Source organism: Macaca thibetana, chromosome 6 (assembly GCF_024542745.1).
Source record: "Macaca thibetana thibetana isolate TM-01 chromosome 6, ASM2454274v1, whole genome shotgun sequence".
Taxonomy (NCBI): Eukaryota; Metazoa; Chordata; class Mammalia; order Primates; family Cercopithecidae; genus Macaca; species Macaca thibetana.
Window position 1 is genome coordinate 144,738,617 of NC_065583.1, and position 22,820 is coordinate 144,761,436.

Genomic DNA, 22,820 nt, shown 5'->3' on the forward strand with positions numbered 1-22,820 from the left:
CATTTTCCAGATTTCAGGCCATGAAATAGGACTTCAGTTTTATAACATTACAAAGTCTCATCTAATCGTAAAATTTCTAGAGCCTAAAATGGCCTTTGAAACCTGTGCTCTTTTTATAGTTGAGCTAACTGAGGCACGGGGAGGTTCAGGTTGAACAGTAAGTGAGTGGCAGATTCGGGCAATACAGGACTCTATAAAGCTCACTTCACTCTTTTGCTGATGAGGTCTGGGAACTCTTGGTCAGCCCTATAAAAATGGTGGTTGTTGGGGAGATGGGATGATCCAAGAAGAGAAACTTGGGTAAGCAGGGAGGTTGGGATAGGAGTAGGTCACTCAGTAACGGTAGGGGGAAAAAATCTCACTCAAGACAAGAATAATCTTTTACACATCTTTGCATCTCCCTTAGTTCTTGGTGTAGATTCGGTAGAGGTTTTGAATATGTAGCTGAATTTTGAACTAATTTTCTCTTTATTCTCAGCCATGATAACTCTAGATGTGACCCATGAATGAATGAGTAGGGTATTTTTGGGACTTGAGAATACTTTAGGACTGAAATAAAATGACATGATGTGTGGAAACACTTTGAATATGTAAAACTGTCTGTCCAAATGCAAAGAATTATTCATACATATTTTTAATTGCATGCCAAAACACATCTTGCATTCTTTCTTCCTTAGCTATTTTTCATTTGATTCTCTTCATCTCAAATGGCTTTCCCTTCCTTTTCTGAGCTCTCAAAGAGGACACAATCTCATTCTTTGATCCTTCAAAGGACTCTGAGCTTGTGTTACTCTACTTTGTAGTATTATTATTTGTTGACTTCTTATCTCTAGGAAAATTTCAGTTTGATTCTACAAGTGCTTCTTAATGGCAAAACTCCGTCCTTGGTATATATTTGTTGAATTAAGGGGCATCTTATGAATAAATACTCTCTGGATTAAAAATTTCCATTACCAATGATGCTTTCTGGTATTTTAAAGATGTTTCTTTAGGGAGTTGTGGCAGCAGGTTTTTTTTTTTTTTTTCTTTTGAGACAGAGTCTTGCTCTGTTGCCCAGGCTGGCAGGCTGGAGTGTAGTGGCATGTTCTCGGCTCACTGCAACCTTTGCCTGGCAAGTTCAAGTGATTCTCGTGCCTCAGCCTCGTGAGTAGCTGTGACTACAGGTGTACACCATCACTTCTGTCAGGACTCTGAGCCCAAACTAAGCCATCATAACCCCTGTGACCTGCACGTATTTATCCAGATGGCCTGAAGCAACTGAAGAACCACAAAAGAAGTGAAAATGGCCAGTTCCTGCCTTAACTGATGACATTCCACCATTGTGATTTGTTCGTGCCCCACCCTAACTGATCAATTGACCTTGTGACATTCCTTCTCCTGGGCAATGAGTCTCAGGAGCTCTCCACTGAGCACCTTGTGACCCCCACCACTGCCTACAAGAGAAAACCTCCTTTAACTGTAACTTTCCACCACCTACCCAAATTCTATAAAACTGCCTCACCCCTGTCTCCCTTTGTTGACTCTCTTTTTGGACTCAGCCCACTTGCACCCAAGTGAAAATAAACAACCTTTTTGCTCACCCAAAGCCTGTTTGGTGGTCTCTTCACATGGATGGATGCGCGTTACAATGCCTGGCTAATTCTTTGTATTTTTAGTAGAGATGAGGTTTTGCCATGTTGACCAGGCTGGTCTTGAACTGCTGAGCTCAGACAACCTGCCAACACCTCTCAAAGTGCTAAGATTACAGGCATGAGCCACCATGCCTGGCCAGTGGCAGCAGTTCTGAAATTAAAAATGAGCTAAGTCTTTCTCCCTCTGGAGTCTGGAAGAAGGTTTACGGAGCCTACTAGGATCAGGTGCTCAGTCCCGTGAGGGTCCACATGATGCAGCAGAACTTACAGGCAGAGTTAGCAGTGTTAGCTGAGTTAGCTGATAAAGTTCTAAGTCCTTGGCTTCTTTCCATTCCTTTTTGTTTTTGTTTTGAGACGGAGTCTCGCTCTGTCACCCAGGCTGGAGTGCAGTGGCGCAATCTCGGCTCACTGCAACCTCTACCTCCTGGGTTCAACCGATTCTCCTGCCTCAGCCTCTCGAGTAGCCAGGATTACAGGTGCCAGCCACTAGGGCTGGCTAATTTTTGTATTTTTAGAAGAAACGGGGTTTCACCATGTTGGTCAGGCTGGTCTTGAACTCCTGACCTCGTGATCTGCCCACCTTGGCCTCTCAAAGTGCTGGGATTACAGGCATAAGCCACGGTGCCTGGCTTCTTTCCATTCTTGAAAGAAAGAAGAGAAAGGTATGGAGGACCGTTGGGAATTATGGGGACAGCGGGAGTGCCTTTCATGCATCCCTGGGGATCTACTGAGGAATGTGGTGGAGGTGGAGGTAGTTCCTGAAGCCTTAGTAACAACAAAATCCAGTGACACTTCACCCAGCCTGGTGAGAACTGGCAAAAAGTGGCCATTTGTGAGAACCACTGACAAAAGTGTTCATAGTTACGGCCACATCTGCAAGCACAAGCCTATTTGATAAAGATGCTATGGAATTTTTCTTTCTTTCTTCTTTTCTTAGAGTCATATGTCATGCGTGTTTAATTTTCTTGAGAGGTACACTTGGCAAACATGAATCTTGTGTTCACTCACTCAGTCAGCCTCAGTTCAGAGGTCTCAGTGGATAAGCATCCTGCTGCACTGAATAGGATGTCAGAGTATTCGGTATGACCTGATGGCTAAATATAAGTCACCATTGTACTGTACAGTATTTTAGGTAATTTAAGGGAAATTCAAAGGTAACTGAAGTACATGCACTTTTTGCTGGACATGCTGACTTAGAAGATAACTTTCATGTAAAATATGACTTGATTCTGTAGCAATATGTGTGTGTATTTAAGCTTTCCAGCTACATTAAGGATCACATAGATTATATGACCTAGGTTTGGAATTGAATAGTGAGTTTAGAACTCCAATTTTAGTGGGAAAATGGATTCCAAGTTTTAAATGCCTGAACTGGAAAACGAATTTTGAGCATCTTCTGTAAATAACAAACTTGGCAAATAAAATTCTTTGTACATGTCTATATACAACTGTTATATTTCAAACTCTTTAGATTAGCATTTTAAAAATGTTTTTCATGTTTAAAAGACAGATAGTTTTTTTCTTGGCATATAAACATCCTATTTTCTTTTTTCTTAGTGATTTGCCTTGAAGGAAACTGGGGAGTCAGAAAATTGGGAACTCATATCAGCATGGCAAGCCTACTGAAAACACTGGTGACTGGCTGCTCGTGTCCTTTACTTAGCAATTTGGGGTCCTGTAAGGGTCTACATGTGAAGAAGGATTTTTTACGAACATTTCATACTCACCAAGAACTGTGGTGTAAAGCGCCTGTAAAACCAGGTAAAGTCTCACTTCAGTGATTGTAAATGAAACCTTCAAGTCATAGGAACTAATAGATCTGATGATCGATAAAAGGAAAAGCCATGTAGTGTTTTTTTGTTTTTTGTTTTTTTTTCTGAGACAGAGTTTCGCTCTGTCTCCCAGGCTGGAGTGCAGTGGCGCGATCTCGGCTCACTGCAGACTCCACTTCCCAGGTTCACATCATTCTCCTGCCTCACCCTCCCAAGTGGCTGGGACTACAGGTGCCCGCCACCACACCTGGCTAATTTTTTGTATTTTTAGTAGAGATGGGGTTTCACCATGTTAGCCAAGATGGTCTCGATCTCCTGACCTCGTGATCCGCCCGTCTTGGCCTCCCAAAGTGCTGCGATTACAGGCGTGGGCCACCGCATCCAGCCAAAGCCATGTAATTTTATGGCCTGGTGCTTGTGAGTGATCATTTTAAACAAAAAATAAGTAAGTGCTATCTTGTGTTTTCCATATACTGTAGACGTTCCTGATTTCCAGCGCTAACAGAGAAGAAAAGGTAATAGAAAAAACAAACGAAAAGGATAAACCAGTTGACTTGTCCCTGGAGCCTATTGCTCATAGTAACCATTTCTCCTAGAAGCCCTTTCTAATTCCTTGTTGGTATTTGAGAATTGTACCATATACAGGTCAACTTTGCTCAGGAATTAGGAATTAAATATGTTAATTGGTCTACATTAATGCTTTCCAATTTAGTAAGTAGCAATTTGATTGCAGTTGCTCAGGTCAGAAACCCTGGAGTCATTCTACATTCTCCTAGTAGGTATGGGTCAGCTCTATCTCATATCTACAATCTGTCCTCTTCTTGCCATTGCTACTTTTATCATCTTGGTCCAAGCCATCATCATCTGTCACCTGTACTGATGCACCAGTCTTCTACACGGTCTGCTTTTTACCTCTGCCCCCTACAGTCTGTTCTGCACAGGACAGTGAGAATAATCTTTTAAAAATGTACAGTCAGGTCACTCCTTAACTCAAAATTTGCCACTTGCTTCCTAACTCTTACAGAGGAAGATCTGAAGTCTTCCAGTGGCCTACAAGGCCTTCCCTGATAGGATGTCTACTTGCTTCTGTTCTGGGGTACAGGCCAGAAGGAGGAGAGGCTAAAAGGGGCCCTTCTAAACCAAGTCAACTCTTTTTCATCAGTCTTGCCCAAAGACCATCCCAGTTCTTCTGTCACTTCACTTCACTGTCCAGAACTCAGACGTGTAGCTATTTATAGCTGTAAGGGAGACTTGGACATTTTGTCTTTTATTCTAGATGGCAGTGTACCCAGCTAAAAATGGCATTTTCTTATTAAGGTGGAGGAACAGGATGGATATTTGGGGGGCAACCTTTGTCACATAGAATAATGCCCTCTTTTGTTTTTTAAGTTTGTAGGACCGTTTGTTTATTCATTAAGGACCCCTAAACTGCTAGGTGTTTTGAGATCTTATGTCTGCCTTGAATAGATTTTATAGCCTCTTTTCTTGTTCTCAGATGACAAGTCACAATTGGCAGGGTATCTGTCCCTATAAGCCCCCAACTTTATCTTCAGATGCTTTCTTTTAAACTGCTCTGGAAAGCCAGATTATCCTGTGTGATAAAATTGTGTATAAAATAAAGGTAAATAACTGTGTTGAAGACATGAATACTGTCCTTGTGAGTAAATCCATGGACATCAAGATCTCTGTATTGATTATGTATAAGACACTTTTGTTTAATTTCTGGTTCCTCACTATTTCCCAATTATTTTTATCTCTGAAAGATAAGGAGTCTATTTTTTCCTTAATATAACCATAAGTTCATTACCATACTGAAAAGTGTAGTAAGTAATTCCATCTATAGTCAGTATTCATATTTTTTCAATTGCTTTTTCCTCCCTTCCTTCCTTCCTTCCTTCCTTCCTTCCTTCCTTCCTTCCTTCCTTCCTTCCTTCCTTCCTTCCTTCCTTCCTTCCTTCCTTCCTCTTTTTCTTTACAGTTGGCTTGTTCAAAGAGTGATCCAAACAGGGTCCACACACATTTGATATGTCTCTTTTGTCTATAAGTTCCTCTCTTCTTTTTTCCTTTTAATATACTGAAGAATTTCATTGTTGCTGTGTAGAATTTACAACATTCTAGGTTTGGCTGATTGAATTATCTTGGTATTGTTTAGCCAGTTTCTATGTCCCTTGTATGTGCTCAAATTATCTCTTATTTGGTTAGTGGAAGCCCTTTCACATTGGCTTCTAAATCCTTTCGACACGGCTTCAGTCATCTTTGGTAGCTTCCTTGCTTTTGCCATGTAGAGCCTGACAATTTGAAGTTGTCAGATAAGTGAACTTGAGATAAGTGTATGTGATTGAGCTTTGTATGTCAATCCAAATATTTGCCAGCTTTCTATTATTTTCCTCCCTCTCCTTCAAGTAAGGAGTAGGATTCAGCATTATTTGCCTTTTGTGTACTGTAAATTATTACTGTATAGGTAGTGTGGAATCTAAGACAGTGTTCAAATTCAGGTTTAGGTTGACTTAATTTCTCTAAGGTCTTAATAAGTTACTCTGTAGGGATAATTTCAATCATTTTGAAATTGTACATATTCAGATCTTAGGTTGCAAGAATGGGTTTCCTAAGCTTTAATAAACCTTAGATAGAAACAGATACTCTTCATTAAAAAATGTTTATGCTGCATATTAAGTAAAACATCAGGAGAAACTGATATCCTATAGCTAAAGATGGTCTGAACCATATCTAAATATTAGATTGTACTACATAGGCTTTTTTGGGTTGCAAGAAACGGAATCACATCAAATTATATTTTGTGATGAGGGTTTGCTATGTGGATTCTTGGCAAGTGTGAGGGCCCAGAAACCCCCCATCTACTCCTTGGATAAGCAGAATGTTATTTGTGGAATTCATGGCTGTGACCCATCTTCTCTCTTTAAATATCTACTACTGATGTTTCTGCCACTGTTACTGCTGACCTCCCTTTGATTACCTCGTAGCTGTGCTTACAAATAACATTTGCACTGATCTACTCTCCTTGTCCCTTTCTCTGGGTCTCCCATTCAAACTCCTTGAGAGAGAACCCAGTGGGTTGAGTAGTCACTGGCCAACATATAGTGTCCTTGGACAGAGTTCCTGTCTAAGTCATCTCATAAGGTGCAGCTGCTAGTTTTCCTCATCTGCCCTGTAGATGATTGTCCTTGACACAGTTGCTGATCCCTCGTCTAAGTGGCTGAGTGTGTAAAATCTTAAAATACAACACTTAGAAATTTACGAGGTATTGTCTGTGGCCAAATTGCCTGGAAGGGAACTTTGAGTGTGGCAGGCCATCAAAATGTCTAGGATACAGTTGTTCTTCAAAATAGCTAGTTACTTCCATTTTTGTTAAAAGTAAGGACAAGGAGACCATAACCAGAGGGGCTTAGTTTGAAGAGTGGAATCAGCATGTGGAGGGATCTCTAAACCCACTTTTTTCTGCCTACAAATCAGCTAAGTTTGTTATATTCCTTGAAGAAAGCCGATTGATTAAATAAAATATTCAGAAGTTTCAGAAGACTAGGCATAAAAGTTTCTTATCCTCTATCAAAAAAGTCAAAGAATTATAAGTATGAATCAGGAACATCATTCTGAACAGCAGGTTGCATGTGTGGTGTATTTTGAAGAAAAGATTGCCCCTTTCAGTTTTCTGAAAACTGTTTTTAAACATTTTTTTTTTGTTTTTTACCAAATGTATTTTTTTTTCCCTTTGCTTGTTTGTAGGAATTCCATATAAGCAACTGACTGTTGGAGTCCCCAAAGAGATATTCCAAAATGAAAAGCGAGTGGCATTGTCTCCTGCTGGCGTTCAGACCTTGGTCAAGCAGGGTTTTAATGTTGTCGTGGAATCTGGTGCGGGCGAAGCTTCCAAGTTCTCAGATGATCACTATAGAGCGGCAGGTGCCCAAATCCAAGGGGCAAAGGAAGCGCTGGCTTCTGATTTGGTGGTCAAAGTAATTATTCCTTTTTCCTCTCCCATTTATAGCATGCTAACTTTTTAAAATCTTTTCATAGAAAAATTAAATTACTTTCTCCGGAGTTATACCTTTTCCTATTTTCAAATAGTGTATTTTTCTCAAAGAAATGATTGCATGTTGTCATATTCTTCATACTCCAGTAAAACTTTTATCAGACAATATGATCTATGTTTAACCATGAGGAAAGAAAAAGTGATCTTCATTTTTACATTTGCTATATGAAAATTTGCTATAAGAAAATTAATTGGCTAGGAAAAATTTGTTCTACATGGTCCATATATATCCAGAATACCCACACGTGAACATTTACTGCTAGAATGGAAAGAAAGTGTGGAACTTAGTCTGGGACTGAATGTTCAGTGATCTTCTGACACCTGAAGGCACAATGATTTACACTGACATAAGTGCTATTTCTAGAGAGGGCATGACTATTTTGGAGAAAGCAGCTTTGGGCTGAGTGGCAAGTAGCTTTACCTACTTTAAAATAAGTTCTTAAGGTAATATATAACAGAAATCTATATACTAAAGGACTTGAGAATTAAAATATGAAATAAAAAATCCTTTAGAGTAAGGGGAAGAGACTGTATCAAGGGTTTAGCACAGATGATAACTAGAGTTGAGCATTAAATTAAATGCTAAGCCTCCTGCAGCCAAGGCAAACGGGAAAGTAACTCACTTTTTTCACGAAATACAAGCTTTTTTTCTACATTAGTTTCTATGAGGTATCAATCACATAGTTTTTTTATTTCCTTAAAATCCTAACACTTGACAGGTGGTTTTTGCTAATGTTACAAAACCAATTTTTGATATTGAAAGTTAATAGTAAAATTTGTGGTATGGGGATTAACTGCAACTCAGCTAAAGCTTTTTAAAGGTTTAAGTTTACAAATACTTGGTAATATAACTAGATATATAGTAAAATTACTTAGAGAAAAGAGAAGTATAATTCATTCTCATATATATTCTAGAGATCATCTTTTGAGATGTCTTGAAAAAGCCCTATAAGGGTGTGTTTACATTTTGGAAATGCTGTGTGTTCCTTTTAGGGATTCACAATGTATATAAGCAGTTAATGGTGTGCTCAGAAATACTGTAACATAGAATACTATATGACCTTGTACAGTACTAGCATTAATGAACTTCTTGATCTTGGGGGCCTCTCGTTTGAGCCAAGTCTGTTAATATCCTGAGGAGCGCATTCAGGAAAACATTCTATTGGCTTGAGTTACTCAGATGACAACGGTCTCAGCTGAGCATTTGATAGGGGCCAGTAGAATCAATTCAGAGTTGTTTTCTAACTTTTACTAAATCTATGTTATAGATTTTCTTGGAGGAAAAGTAGACCTTGTCAGAGAGCCTTAATTAAAGTCCAGAACCTAGAAACATATGCATCACCAGATCAACAACTGAAATGGGAATAGCAGACAAAGGTGTCTCATAGGTAAATTGAGGTGAAATGCTGTGAGATAAACTTATTGACCCAATGTTTGTGTTTGTATTTAAAACATAAGTCCCAGAGGCTGTGTTTTCTGTGTTTACTTGCCTAAAAGCACTATTGCTAACTGGGAACTAATGAAATGGGATATTTTATTTGAAGGTTGATTTTAAACTTGGATATAAAACATATTTTAAAATATATTTAAAATGCAATTTAAAAAATTTGGCTTTAAAAAGTGGATATTGGAAACTTTCAAGCATATGGAGTGTGTATTCATTGACTTAGTTGATACTTCTTAACGTAACAAAATATATTGTAGCTTTTGACTTAAACCCAATTCAGCAAGGTTACTAGTGTGAGTTGTGTTCATCTATAAATAGTCACCTGGAATTTTAAAGTGACATAAATCTATACTTAGTTTACAATGTTCTTAATGTCTCATCACTCCAAATATTTATGCTTACCAAAATTAGAAAGGATTTAATCTTGCTTGAAGGATTGAACACACAACGAAACTTCCTGTCTGTTTATTCTAATATCTGTTAATATTACCAGGGTAATAAGTTTTGGGGACTGCAGGTTTGCTGGAGAGCTTCCATATATTTTTTCACCTCTCTGCAGTTAATTGTCAAACCAGTCTCAGTATTTTGTATTTCCCAGGTGTGTGTACCCTTTACTCAGACCAGTCCACAGGTCATTAGGGAGGGGATAGATGGTATATGTCTGTGTGTGCTTTTTTAGTCAGAAATTTATTGATGGCAGATTTATTTCTGGAGTATTATTTAAGTCATAGCATATTATCTAAGTTTTCCTGTTTAGTTAAAAATATGATTAAGGTATTTATATTTTTAATCTGTGACTTGATTTTTTTCCCAGGTGCGAGCCCCTATGGTTAATCCAACATTAGGTGTTCATGAAGCTGACCTTTTAAAGACATCGGGAACACTGATTAGTTTTATTTACCCAGCCCAAAATCCAGAGTTGCTAAATAAACTTTCCCAAAGAAAAACTACAGTTCTGGCAATGGACCAGGTTCCAAGAGTTACAATTGCTCAGGGATATGATGCACTAAGCTCCATGGCCAACATTGCAGGGTAGGTTCTTTTCCATTTCAAATGAGCAAAAGCACAATGGTGCTACAGAAACCTTCACACTGTAGCTTTTCTCTTTTACGATGATTTTACTTGTAATTATTGTTGTAGATTGCAGCCTTTTGAGAGTACATTTAAATTATATTTGACTCTTTTTATGGTTTTACAGTAATTAGATAGGAAATGAACTCTATTATATATTCCTTTTTAATCTTAGTGAGTAGAAGAGTAGTAATGTTTCCATCCACCAAAGCAAATAGCTGTCAGATTATTTGTATGAGGAACACACTATATTTCATATGTGTGTGTATACATGTATATATTAGGTTGAAGTTACTGTTTTTATGGGTCAAAAATGGTTGAATAGTGACAATTTCATGTGGTTAAATTAATATGCATATATTAGTGGATTTGCCATCTTAATTAGGTTTTGCTTAGGTAAATTTATAAAATATTTAAAGAATAGGAAAAAGGTCTGGACTAGAGGAAGTTTCATCTGATGTCAAAACCCATATTGATAACTGAGGGCTATGTCTTCTACCTTTAAGGTCAAGATGGTAATACGCTTCATTTGCCCAATAGCACCAATACATTCTCTGTTGATTGCCTGGAGTACTATGTTGAGAAGGATTCTAAGGCCCATTCTGCTTGGAGGAATGTGGCTATGATTGAGTAATCATGCCTGCCATGGGTGAGGGACAGGAATAGCTGCATGAACGCAGTGTACTGCTGACTTTGCCTTAAAGGGTGGGAACAATCTGGAAATGGGATAATGCTTATGAAGCAACTTCTCTAAGAAACTAATTAAATAAGATTTTAAGCATGAAAACAATTAGTAGTTGACAATTTGCTAATATTAATGAGTCACAAAGAACATCTTTTTAAAAAAACAGTGCATAAAAGACACTAACATGACTAACACGAATAAAGCCTTTTATAGCCTGACACATAAGCAAAAGTTTTCTTAGGTTTTATATTTTAGCATAGGAAATATGTCATAGATTCTACTTTGTGTTTTTAGCTGCACGCTTTTAAATTTATTTAGCCTAATGTGACTTAAAATTTTATCTAGAAAATGTATAATGTTAAGTTTTAAGGGTGCCGTTGATTCTGAAATGCACATATGTGAAAGAATATCAAAACCAGTCACTCTAGATCAAGTGGTTTTAGCTGTTGAATCTTTTGAGCAAATGAAATATTATGAGACAATATAAATAAATCCAATAAGAGCTGAGTAGTTTTGGGTACACTGAGTATGGCAGGATTGTGTAGAAACATTCCTACTCTCCATCTCATCCACTATGGCCCCAGATTTGTCTGAAGTTTAAACCTGCAGGGACCCAGGGATCACAATTTGAGGAATCACTGTTTTATGTCCTGAGCTGATATGTGCAGAGAGCACAGTGTAAAAGGAATCATCTAGTATACATATCCATACAATGTATGATAAATCATTATCTGTCTCATTCATACACACAGCCATATTACAGTGAAGATGTGCTGCTTCCACTTCATTACTGTTCAGTCTGAACTTTTTTGCTGTCATGAAGAAAATGTCCAATTTATTAACTTTTTTCACTATAAATGTTTTCTTGTACATTTCCTGTGTAATCAACCTCCTTTTGTGATTTATTTTTCAGAATAGCAACTGAATCTTTTAGAGCATTAATTCTACAATTAATTTCTTACAGTGGCCTTTGAATCTTTGTCATATTTGCCCATTAAAAAATGCTGTCACTTGAATTCAGAAGAGCAACAGATAATATAATCTCTAAAGTATTATTTTTTGCTCCAGTATGATTAAGTTAATAGTGACTTTATATGTTTTTGCATCACTTATTGTATCAAATATTATTATGTAAAAATATGATCAGGGAGAAGATTTTCTTGTCACCTAGCAGGGGAGTTTTAATAGTTGCTTTATAATATTGAGCCAGTGTATATATTACCAAGTAAGAATGCAAAAGTGCCTTTTACATATAAAATAGTATGAAAATTATTTGATTTATTAAATAGTTTGTTTCTTTGGCTAAAACACTTAATATTCACTGAGCATTTTCTATGTGACAGGCTTTATGCCAAGTGTTTCACCTGCATTATCTCATTTAGTCCTCATGACCCTAAAAGATAGATGCTTTTTGTCCTCACTTTATAGATGAGGAAACCAAGGTTTAGAAAATTTTAAAAATTTGCCCAAGATCACAAAGGTAATCAGTCAGTATGTCTGAAAATCCCATACTTTGAAACATTAGAGATCAAGGGAAGTGTTTCTTCTGTTCTCCGAGGTTGGAATCTTATTATGTACAAGCCTATGGATGACCTAATTTTTTTATTTTAAAGATTTTCCCCCCATTACCTAAGCACTACCTAGTCATCAAAGAAGATTTGGACAATATAGTAAAGTAAGTGTGAAGGATGTATAGTCCTAGCACCCAAAGAAAACCATTGTTAGTATTTTCCTATCTTTCGTTCATTACATTTTCTATTATGTTCTACAGTACTTGTTATGAAGAGGGTGGGTGCATAATGGATAAGAGAGTGCTTCTGTAGGCAGGCTACCTATGTTAGACTTCTGGCTCTACAATTTCCTAGCTGAGTGACCTTGGGCAAGTCTCTCAATCTGTATCTCAGTTTTCTCACCTATGGGATGAAGATACTAATTGTACCTATCCATAGGCTTGTTGTGAAAATTAAAGGAGCAAGTATATATACAACACTTAGAACTGTTTTTGACATATAGTACATACTATATAAATATTAGTGATTATTCTTTGACAAAACTTCATTGATTACTTATGATGATATATGAGTCTGAGATCTCTCCTTTTATGGAATTGTTTATTTATTTATTTATTTATTTATTTATTTTTAAAGTTATAAGGCTGTTGTCCTAGCAGCAAATCATTTTGGACGTTTTTTTACTGGTCAAATCACAGCTGCTGGAAAAGTTCCTCCAGCTAAGGTAGGTACAACTTTTAATGTTTCTTTATAATATGCATTGATTAAAGGAAAGGGGATGTATAGTCTCAAAATATAGTTATTTAAAAATTTTTATATGTTAACCTCACATTGATGACTTTTTGGTGTGTATAAATATTTCATGAAGCCTCAAAGCTTAACATTTAAGATTGCTAGAAAAAAATGAACTTTGACTTTCTGAAAGTTCTAGTCTTTTCTGTTTTTTAACTTACTAATTTGAATTTTTAAAAGAATTTTGGATAACTTGTCCTCTGTAGCCTATATATTATTAATTTTTTAAAACAAATCTTCAAGATACCATTCTGAAGATTCTGGGTTTCTTAATTTTTGCAACATTTTGGCACATATACAAGGTATTTTTGGTTTCTTTACTTCTTGTCAATTTTTGGATCAAGAAGACAGGAAATGGGAGGTGGTGTAATCAGGGTATTTGGCAGAGAGAAAGGGTGCCAGTTTCTTTAATCCACACTGAGAGCAGAAAGGAGCAGTTAACGATGAGAGGTGACAATGGCTTGCTGAAAGAATAGGAGGTCATATTGTGATTCTTCAATCCTATGTACACTCAGTAACAATGGAAATCCTGAGGCTAGGTGTCTTAGTCCATTTTGTGTTACTAAAAGAGAATACCTGAGACTGGGTAATTTATTTAAAAAAAGAGGTTTATTTGGCTCATAATTCTGGTAGCTGGAAAGTTCAAGATTTGGCAGCTGCATCTGGTGAGGGCCTCAAGGCTGCTTCAACTCATGGTGGACAGTGTAAAGGGAGCAGCCATGTGCAGAAAAGATCACATGGTGAGAGAGGAATCAAGAGAGAGAAACCGAGGGAACTTGGCCCTTCTATCAACCCACAGAATGAGAACTCTGCCCCCCACTCCCAGGGAGGGCATTAATCTGTTCATGAGAGATCCACTCCCGTGACCCAAACACCTCCCACTAGGTCCCACCTCCTAATATTGCCACATTTGGGATCAAATGTCAACATGAGTTTTCACTTGAACAAAGCACATCCAAACCATAGCATTAGGTACAGGAAACTTGACTTTAAACGTGGTCATTTACCTACCTGTAGGGTACAGGTTTACTGGTGCTTCCTGCTCTTAAGTACTTTGTTATATAAGCCCAGAGTTCTCACACAAAATAAATCTGGAAAACAATTAAAACAAAAGCTGATAGCAGCTTTGAGAAATTATATTGTTTTGAAAAACAGGCCAGGTGAAAAAAATGCGGTTTAAGTGGAGGCCAGAATACTTAGCAAGAAAGTGTGAGCAAACAACGCAGATGTGAGATGTACAATGATTAAATTTTGACTTCTTTCTCAGGATCATAAAAAAATATCTGGCACGCATAGTGGCCAGAAGTTCGATGCTGTTCTTAAATTGACTGAATGCTTTGATGCACGAGTCTACTTTGGTTATAATCTTTCTAGATATATGTGGAAGTTGAGAGAAAAGCTGTGAATAAAAGATATTAAAAAGTGAAACAAAAGACAAGACGCTTAAAGAAAAGAGAATCAGCCTTTAAAAGGTGGAAAAGTGACTATCTTTACTGAAAATTTAAATTGCAGCTTAAGGGACTTTGGCTACATGACAGAAATAATTTTCTGAAATTGAAGGCACTGGTACAGCTCATTAAGGTGGATTGCATAATACAGTCTTTTATTTGGATTTCCTTTAAACATGAAGGGTTCTTACCTGCTAAAACAAGTTTGTTCAAGCCACAGCCTGTGGGCCACATGTGGCCCAGGATGGTTTTGAGTGCGGCCCAAAACAAATTTGTAAACTTTCTTAAAACATTATGTGATTTTTGTTGCCATTTTATTTTTTTGGCTCATCAGCAATTGTTGGTGTTAGCTAGTGTATTTTATATGTGGCCCAAGACAATGATATGTGAGGCATTGTTCTAGGAGCTGGGGATATGGCGTGAACAAGACAAAATCCCTGCTGCACAAAACTTACACTCCAGTGGGGGTCACAGTGAGGAGACAAAAGATCAAATAAATACCTGAGGGAATTTTATTTTATTATTATTATTATTTTTGACTTGGTTTTTTTTTTGGAGGCAGGTTCTCACTCTGCATGGAGTTTTCACTCCAGGCTGATCTGGAACTCCTGAGCTCAAACAATCTTCCTGTCTTGGCCTCCCAAAATTTTGGGATTACAGGCATGAGCCACTGCACCTGGCCATGAGATAATTTCACACAGGAAAAAATGAACCGTATGATATGACAGTAATGGGCACAGGTCACTTTAGCAGAGGTATGGGGAAGCTTCGTCTGACCTTTGAGCTGAGATTTGAAGCATGGAAGAAGGAAACAAGAGTTTAAGGATTCCAAGCATTTAGGATTCCAGTATTTAGGTTCTGGAAAAATAAAGAAGACCGTTGGTCTTGGAGTGTGGTGAACAAGATGAGTGATCTGAGAAGATGTCGGAAAGGAAGGTCTAGGCTGGATCATGTGGGGCCTCTCTTCTAGGTCATGTTATAGACTTTGGGTTCTCCTGCAGATGAGGGAAATGTTTGGTTTAGTATTTAAAAAAAATCACGTGGCTGTTCTGTGGGGGAATGGATAGTAGGGTGAAGGCAAGATCTGTCAGCAATTGGTTTTACCTGGGAAGACGACAGCACCAGAAATGTAGAGAAAGGTGAAGGATTTTATCTGGATTAGGGGAGATCTTTGGGAGTTAAAACCAGTAGTACTTGTTGATGAATTGGAAATGGAAATATGTGCAAAGGGAGGAGTTGACAAATTCCCCATTTTGGCTTAAACTATTGTGCATAGTTACTGCCTTTACTCAGATGGGGAAGGCCAGAGGAGGAGCAAGTTATATGAGTGAACACAAACAGTGTTCCTAAAGTTATTTCCTTTCTCCTGCCCTTTCCCATACTATTTCTTTTTTTTCTTTTTAGGTTTTTATTTCTTGTTTTTTAATAGAGACAGGATTCACTATGTTGCTCAGGCTGGTCTTGAACTCCAAAGCTCAAGGGATCCTCCTGTCTCGGCCTCCCAAAGCGCTGGGATCACAGGCCTGAGCCACCTGCCTGGCCCCGTACTATTTCTTGAGCATATGCCTACAGTGTAACAGTTAGCAGTAAGTGCTTTGGTTAGATTCCATTGTTTAATGTAACAACAGTCTGAGAAGGCACTTTGATTGCTGTATTGCAGATGATAAGCAGCTTGCCCAAGATCACCCAGAACAAGTTAGTAACAGAGTTAGGATTTTGACCTAAGCTTTCTGACCCTTATTTTCTGTCTTTTTCTTTACTCCATGCTTTAGAAAGAAAAAGTAAACTTCTATAGTAAGATCTGCTCTTTTTGTGTGATTCTGTTTTTTAAAGTATGGGTTTTTTGTTGTTGTTGTTGTTGTTGTTGTTATGTCTTGATTCAGGATAACTTGGCCAAGTCATGTGACTTTTACTTATTTTTATTTACTCTTTCTTTCTTGCTTTCTCGCTTTCTTGCTTTCTCTCTTTCTCTTTCTTTCTTTCTCTTTCTCTCTCTCCTGTCTTTCTCTCTTTCTCTTTCTCTCTTCTCTCTTTCTCTCTTTCTCTCTTTCTTTCAGTGGTGATGGAGCTCCTGTGTGGAAGAGGTTGGTGCTTTGGAGCCTAGAGCCTGCTTATTCCCTCTGGTCACTTTTTGCCCCCTTTCCTATAGACTTCCCCTTGTCCCCAAACACAGCATCATTATCAAGATCAATTCATGTGACCTTTGAGACACTGCCCAGAGCTCACTGGCGCACAGTCTGACTAGCCTTGTCTTTGTAAAGGCAGAAGGACATGTGGGCATGATGGGTGGGTGTCAATTTATAAGCTTCACTGATTCTGTGGGTGGCATTTTTTCTACAGGAACAAAGTGTTGCTTTCAATTGACTGTTTATGGGATATATAACAGGACTTTACTCTGGAAGGCCCATTCCAGACTGGAGACAATATTGTTCTTACTTTGTTTCTTAGAAGGCGGGGGAGACTCTTGTTTCTGAGGAATTCTTTGGTTCTCTTGTTGCTGATCCTTCATGATTAGGGACATTAGTTTCATTGCTTCAGACTTAGGGAGAGTTGCTCAAAATGGTTCAGAATTGTGGTTGCTCATCAGCTGTTCCTTTCAGAAGCATTTTGGCTCAAAATAGAGGTTGGGGTAGATGTTTCACCAATGTTGTACCCATCTTTGAAATGTATTTTGATGTTTGATGAACAAAGAAAAACCTTATAATTTGGTAGGGTAAAGGTAGTTAGATTGCCACACTGGGACTTTTAGTAGAAGGAACTTTTAGACAGTGGAAAAGAATCTGTTAATCTTCAACATATGTAATGCTGATCATGCTTAGGTCGCTTTTACATGGATATGCTGAGTATTAGGCTATTTTTAGTGAATTGTTGTTGGCCTTTGCTAGCAGTTGTTTCTTTCATAAAATTTTAAGATCAGTGGTGGTTCAGTTAAAGAATAGTCTATGTGCTCCATACAGTTACTAAGGGCTGATCATCATTATCACCATCAGCACCGCCATTTATTGATGCTAAACTTATACTAGGCACCAATAATTGTTAGCCGATGATTTTTCATTATTAGTTGATAATGAGCCTTAATACATAACTGGGTCTATCTTCTTTTCTAGATTCTGATAGTTGGTGGTGGTGTTGCTGGGCTTGCTTCTGCAGGCGCAGCAAAGTCGATGGGTGCAATCGTTCGAGGGTTTGACACAAGGTGAGTGCTTTACTAGTGACTGATGTTAAGGTAAAAACGTTTTGTTTCAGAGGCATGTTACACTTTCCTTAAAACTTATAAACTGAAGTAGCACATTGCAACTGGTCTATAAGCTCTTTCCATTTAAAAATGTTTCCACTTTTTAAAAGTTAATGCAAAGTGAAAATGTATTACTTAAATTAACAACTCACAACTCTGTTTTCTTTGGTGGATTGACAGTGGGACCAGAATTCTTTCTATCCTGAGTTTCTAACATGTTGCTTTACCTATTTCTGTTCAGAATGCTTTTAGGCCCTAGTTAGGGCATGAACAAAGATGCCCTGGCTGAGTGGGGGCATGCCCTACCTTGAATGGATAGAAGCAAATAAAGCTGATTGGCACTTCACTTGACTAGCACCATGTGAATTATTATTACTGCATTATTTATGCTTCCTGCGTTTTATGTTAAGATAGAGCTGCATATATTTTTCTGATAATTTTTGAGCCCCTGGGTGAAAGTACTTGATTTATAAAGAAATATACTCTATTTCTTTAACGCAGACATATACACATTTTCCTAGATTGTTTTTAAAGAGAAGTTTGATTAAAATTCTTCTTCATTTCAGAAGACACTAGACACTGGATTTTATTAAATGTCAGTTGAGTACTGTTAATATGTGTTTTAATAATTTTTGAGGTTGAAAAATGTAGTTATTTATTATCAGCTGAGGGTACTGGAGGAATAATACTACTGCTAATCCTGAATATAGAATGATCAAAAAAGAAAAGAAAGCAACCATTCAAAGTTGGAAGAATGTGACTTTTCAGAGTAAACAATGTTCCATAGAATATGGTTAATAGTCTTTATCTAGAGTTAAAGTGATATACTGATAAAAAGCTGTCCTGCTGAAATGAGAAAATAAGTCATTTCCAAAGTAACCAGGACACAAACCAAGCATAGCTAGAGTTAAACATGCCATTGATCCTGTCATTTTATTTTTACTGTTTGTTGATGTGAAGTTTTCTCAAGACCTCCAAGCCAGTAGAAAGCAGGTTAAGTTTTCATTGTAGTGAACAGTAGTATTAAAATAGAAATGTATGTATTTGACCTAAAGATGATTTGAAACTTGGTGGTGGGTGAACTACTGAGAATTTAGTATATTGATGTCATTTTTTAGATTGTGTACAGAATCAATGGCTAGAATATGGCTGTTGCTTATATTAGAAAAATACAAAAACTCAATCTTTCTTTATAATTTATTAAGTTCATTATACAGGTATCTCAAGTATACAATGAAGAAAGATGTGACTGAACTGATTGAATACTTTTCTAAGAATTATAGCTCATTAGTTACTCTAGTCACTATTTTGAGATGGGGTTGGTTTCATATTATAAATATGAAATCCAAAGCATACTTGATTTTAAATTCTTGTTAGAAGATTGAGTGGTATGTATTTTCAGTTAAATATCCTAAAAACTTACAGACAGCTCATTGCCCAATGGTATTTAAATGGTCTGACTTTTGAATTCTTTCAAACAATAATTAGAAGATACTCCTCTTAGCAATAGTGATTATCTTGCCTAATGCCTTTATCACAAAGTTTAAATATATAAAAACCTTGCTTTCTTTCCTGTCATAAAATAGTACATGATTATTCTTCCAATTCAGAAAAATATGAAAAAGCACAAGAACAGAAAATAAAATACCCTAAAGTCTCACTGCCTAGTGGTAATTTTTTTCATGTGTTCCCTCTTCTACACATTAATTAAAAATGTAATTTTACTGTTCCATTTACCTTTTTTCAATTAACAGTAGATCATGAAGATCTTTCCTTACATATTAATGTTTTTAATGACTGCAGAAGATTCCATTGTATAGAAGTACAGCAATTTATTTAACTAGGCCTCTATAAATGGACATTTTTTGCTATATTTACACAGTACTCTGTAGTTCAATATACACTTACATGTACATACAGTAAGCCCTGTATCCATGTTCTATTATCTGTGGGTTCAACCAGATCAAAAATATTCAGAAAACATGTTTGTGTTTGTACTGAGCTAGTACCAATTTCATTTTTCTTGTCATTATTCTCTAAATAATATGATGTAACAACTATTTATATAACATTTACATTTATTAGGCATTATAAATAATCTAGAGACGATTTAAGCTATTTGGGAAGATGTATGTAGGCTATGGGAAGATGTATGTAGGCTATGTGCAAATACTACACTGTCTTTTATAAGGGGCTTGATCATCTGTGGATTTTGATATCTGAGTGGGGTCATGGAACCAATTCCCCAGATAAATTCCTTAGATAAATTCTAAGGAAATATTGGAGTCAAAAGATATACACATTTTAAATGCTAATATGTTATAATATTTTTGAATGATGAGATTATTTTATGGGCAAAGGTATAACAACAAAGATTTAAAAATAACATATTTCTAATGATGTGAATTCATTATTGAAAAATACAGAGAAACATAAGGATGAATGTGAAAATACTTTTTATAATTCTATCAGCCAGATATAATTGATAGTGATATTTTGGTATAATTTCTGATAGAGTTATATATATATATATATATATATATATATATGACTTTTGAACAAAATTTGGATTATTTTATATACATATATATGTGTGCATATATATATGTGTATATATATGTGTGTGTACATACACACATATTGGCTTAAAACATAAGAAAATGTATTATTTCTTCTAACTGAGAATCCAGGGGAATGACTTCCTTTTCACATTAGAGTGAGATGCTCCTTGGTGCTATCAAGGACCAGTTTCTGTCACTCCTCTCTGCTGTCCTTGGCTTTGGCTTCCTCCTAAGGCTGATTCCACTTGTGGTTGCAACTTTACCTCCAGGGGAAAATCTGGGCTACCAGATTCCTTACTCAAGCCAGCAGAGGGAGAACCTCTAGTGCTCAACTGTGGACTGTATGTCCTACCCTTTATGCATACTCTTGAACATGATGGTTGCTAGGGATTTATTGGCTCAGATCATGGTTTCCCAAACTTCCGCGATGACAAGGATGAACTGCAGCTCTTGCTGAAAATAATATAGCGTCTGGCCTGCTTGCTGGAGATTATAATTCAGTGGGTCTGGGAAGGGACCTGGGAATTTGAACTTTTAACACGTACCCTGATTGATTATTGTCATTAGGTGGGTTTGGGATTTACCACAGTGGAATGGATATTGACGAGTTACACGCATGTCCACCACAGAGCTGAGGTCTTTGTTGGCTCTGGTTTTCCAACCAGGAGACAGTACTTGGTTAGCATTTATTTATTTATTTAAAACTGAATTTATTTTTATAAAATTTAAATGTGTTGGCTTTTCACATTTTACCCTTTACTACTATTTATAGGTTATTTTTTGCAAATACAATTTAATGAGGACAGGGTGGGGGGCAAAAAAGTCACTTTATTAGAATAATTTTACATGTAAGAGTTATTTTTGTGGGAAAAGTCTCTAATAAGAACAAATTCAGAATATTTTCAAGTGAAAAAACCTCATCTTGAATGATATGAATGATATCAAATCCTGATATATATCAGATATCACATCATCATCCACACCGGGGTCATAAGGAATACAATTGATTACTGGAGTTGGCAATTGTGTAATTGCTTTTGCAACTTAACTAAGTAGAAGTTGGAATTCTCAGTAGTTTTTTTTCTTTTAGAAAAGAATATTCTCTTAAATATGTTACTTGCCTTTAGAAAAATATTTGAAACAAGTATGACATCAAAGGGACTATTGATTTTTGAATATATAGTTTGTTGTTCTTAAAAAGGTAGATGTAAATGATGATCTTGACTTCTTTATTAGGGCCTGAAATAACTACTGTTTCCACTTTAACAATCACCCTAGAGCTGCAGCTTTGGAACAGTTCAAGTCTCTTGGTGCTGAGCCCTTGGAGGTGGACTTGAAAGAATCTGGTGAGGGACAAGGAGGATATGCAAAAGAGATGTCCAAAGAGTTCATTGAAGCTGAAATGAAACTCTTTGCTCAACAATGCAAGGAGGTAGACATCCTTATCAGCACAGCACTTATTCCAGGTATGCCATTAAGTAAATGGTTATTTTAAAAGCACTTTTACTTTTTTTTTTTAATAGCAAGAGTGAATGATTGCTTAACATTTGAATTTCTTTAAGGAAGGATCTAGTGCTTTCTATTATAAAAGTACTAGAAAATGAGAAAACATATGACAAAATTCATAGTCATTAATAATTTTCTTCAAGTATTTTTTCTGTGAAATTTTTTTTTTTTTTTTTTTTTTTTTTTGAAATGGAGTCTCGTTCCTATTGCCCAGGCTGGAGTGCAGTGGCATGGTCTCGGCTCACTGCAACCTCCGTCTCCTGGGTTCAAGCGATTCTCTTACCTCAGCCTCCCAAGTAGCTGGGATTACAGGCATCCACCACCATGTCTGGTTAATTTTTGTGTTTTTAGTAGAGTTGGGGTTTTGCCATGTTGGCCAGGCTGGTCTCGAGCTCTTGACCTCAGGTGATCCGCCTGCCTTGGTCTTCCAAAGTGCTGTGATTACAGGCGCGAACCACCGCGCCTAGCCCTTTTGTGAGTTTTTGTGTAAGTTCATAGATTATACTGTATGTACAATTTTTTTTTTCCGGAGAATAAAACACTATTTATTTAGAAAAGATTATTATTACTATTATTTTCTCTGCAACTTAAAAAACTTCAATAGCTTTTGGGGAGCAAGTGGTGTTTGGTTGCATGGAAAAGTTCTTTAGTGGTGATTTCTGAGATTTTGGTGCACCCGTCGCCTAAGCGGTGTACACTGTACACAATGTTTAGTCTTTTATCCCTCAACCCCCTCCCACTCTTAACCCCTGAGTCCCCAAAGCCCATTATATCATTCTTATGTCTTTGTGTCCTCATAACTTAGCTTCCACTTTTAACAGTATTTAGTTTTTAATTCCTGAGTTACTTCACTTAGAATAATGGTCTCCACCTCCATCCAAGTTGCTGTGAATGCCATTATTTTGTTCCTTTTTATGGCTGAGTGCTATTCCATGGTGTGTGTATATATGTATATGTATGTTTATCTACTCGTTGGTTGATGGGCATTTAGGCGAGTTTCATATTTTTGCAACTGCGAATTGTGCTGCTATAAACATGAGTATGCAAGTGTCTTTTCTATGTAATGACTTCTTTTCCTTTGGGTAGATACCCAGTAGTGAGACTGCTGAATCA

The 22,820-nt window shown here is 36.9% G+C and overlaps 1 protein-coding gene across 6 annotated transcripts in view; it reads left to right on the top strand.

Annotated features, from left to right (window-relative positions):
- The window catches only part of NNT (nicotinamide nucleotide transhydrogenase), a 100,026-nt gene that overhangs the window by 2,969 nt on the left and 74,237 nt on the right, over positions 1 to 22,820 (top strand). For 5 of the 6 annotated variants that reach the window (XM_050794861.1, XM_050794863.1, XM_050794860.1 and 2 more), the window contains exons 2-7: positions 3,189 to 3,392; positions 7,145 to 7,374; positions 9,713 to 9,930; positions 12,802 to 12,889; positions 17,513 to 17,601; positions 21,480 to 21,667. In XM_050794861.1, coding sequence (XP_050650818.1) covers positions 3,242 to 3,392; positions 7,145 to 7,374; positions 9,713 to 9,930; positions 12,802 to 12,889; positions 17,513 to 17,601; positions 21,480 to 21,667 — 964 coding nt within the window. In that variant the 5' untranslated portion in view covers positions 3,189 to 3,241. Of the gene's footprint in view, positions 1 to 3,188; positions 3,393 to 7,144; positions 7,375 to 8,719; positions 8,840 to 9,712; positions 9,931 to 12,801; positions 12,890 to 17,512; positions 17,602 to 21,479; positions 21,668 to 22,820 lie in introns of those variants that run through there. The other variant, XM_050794864.1, reaches the window with a different exon arrangement.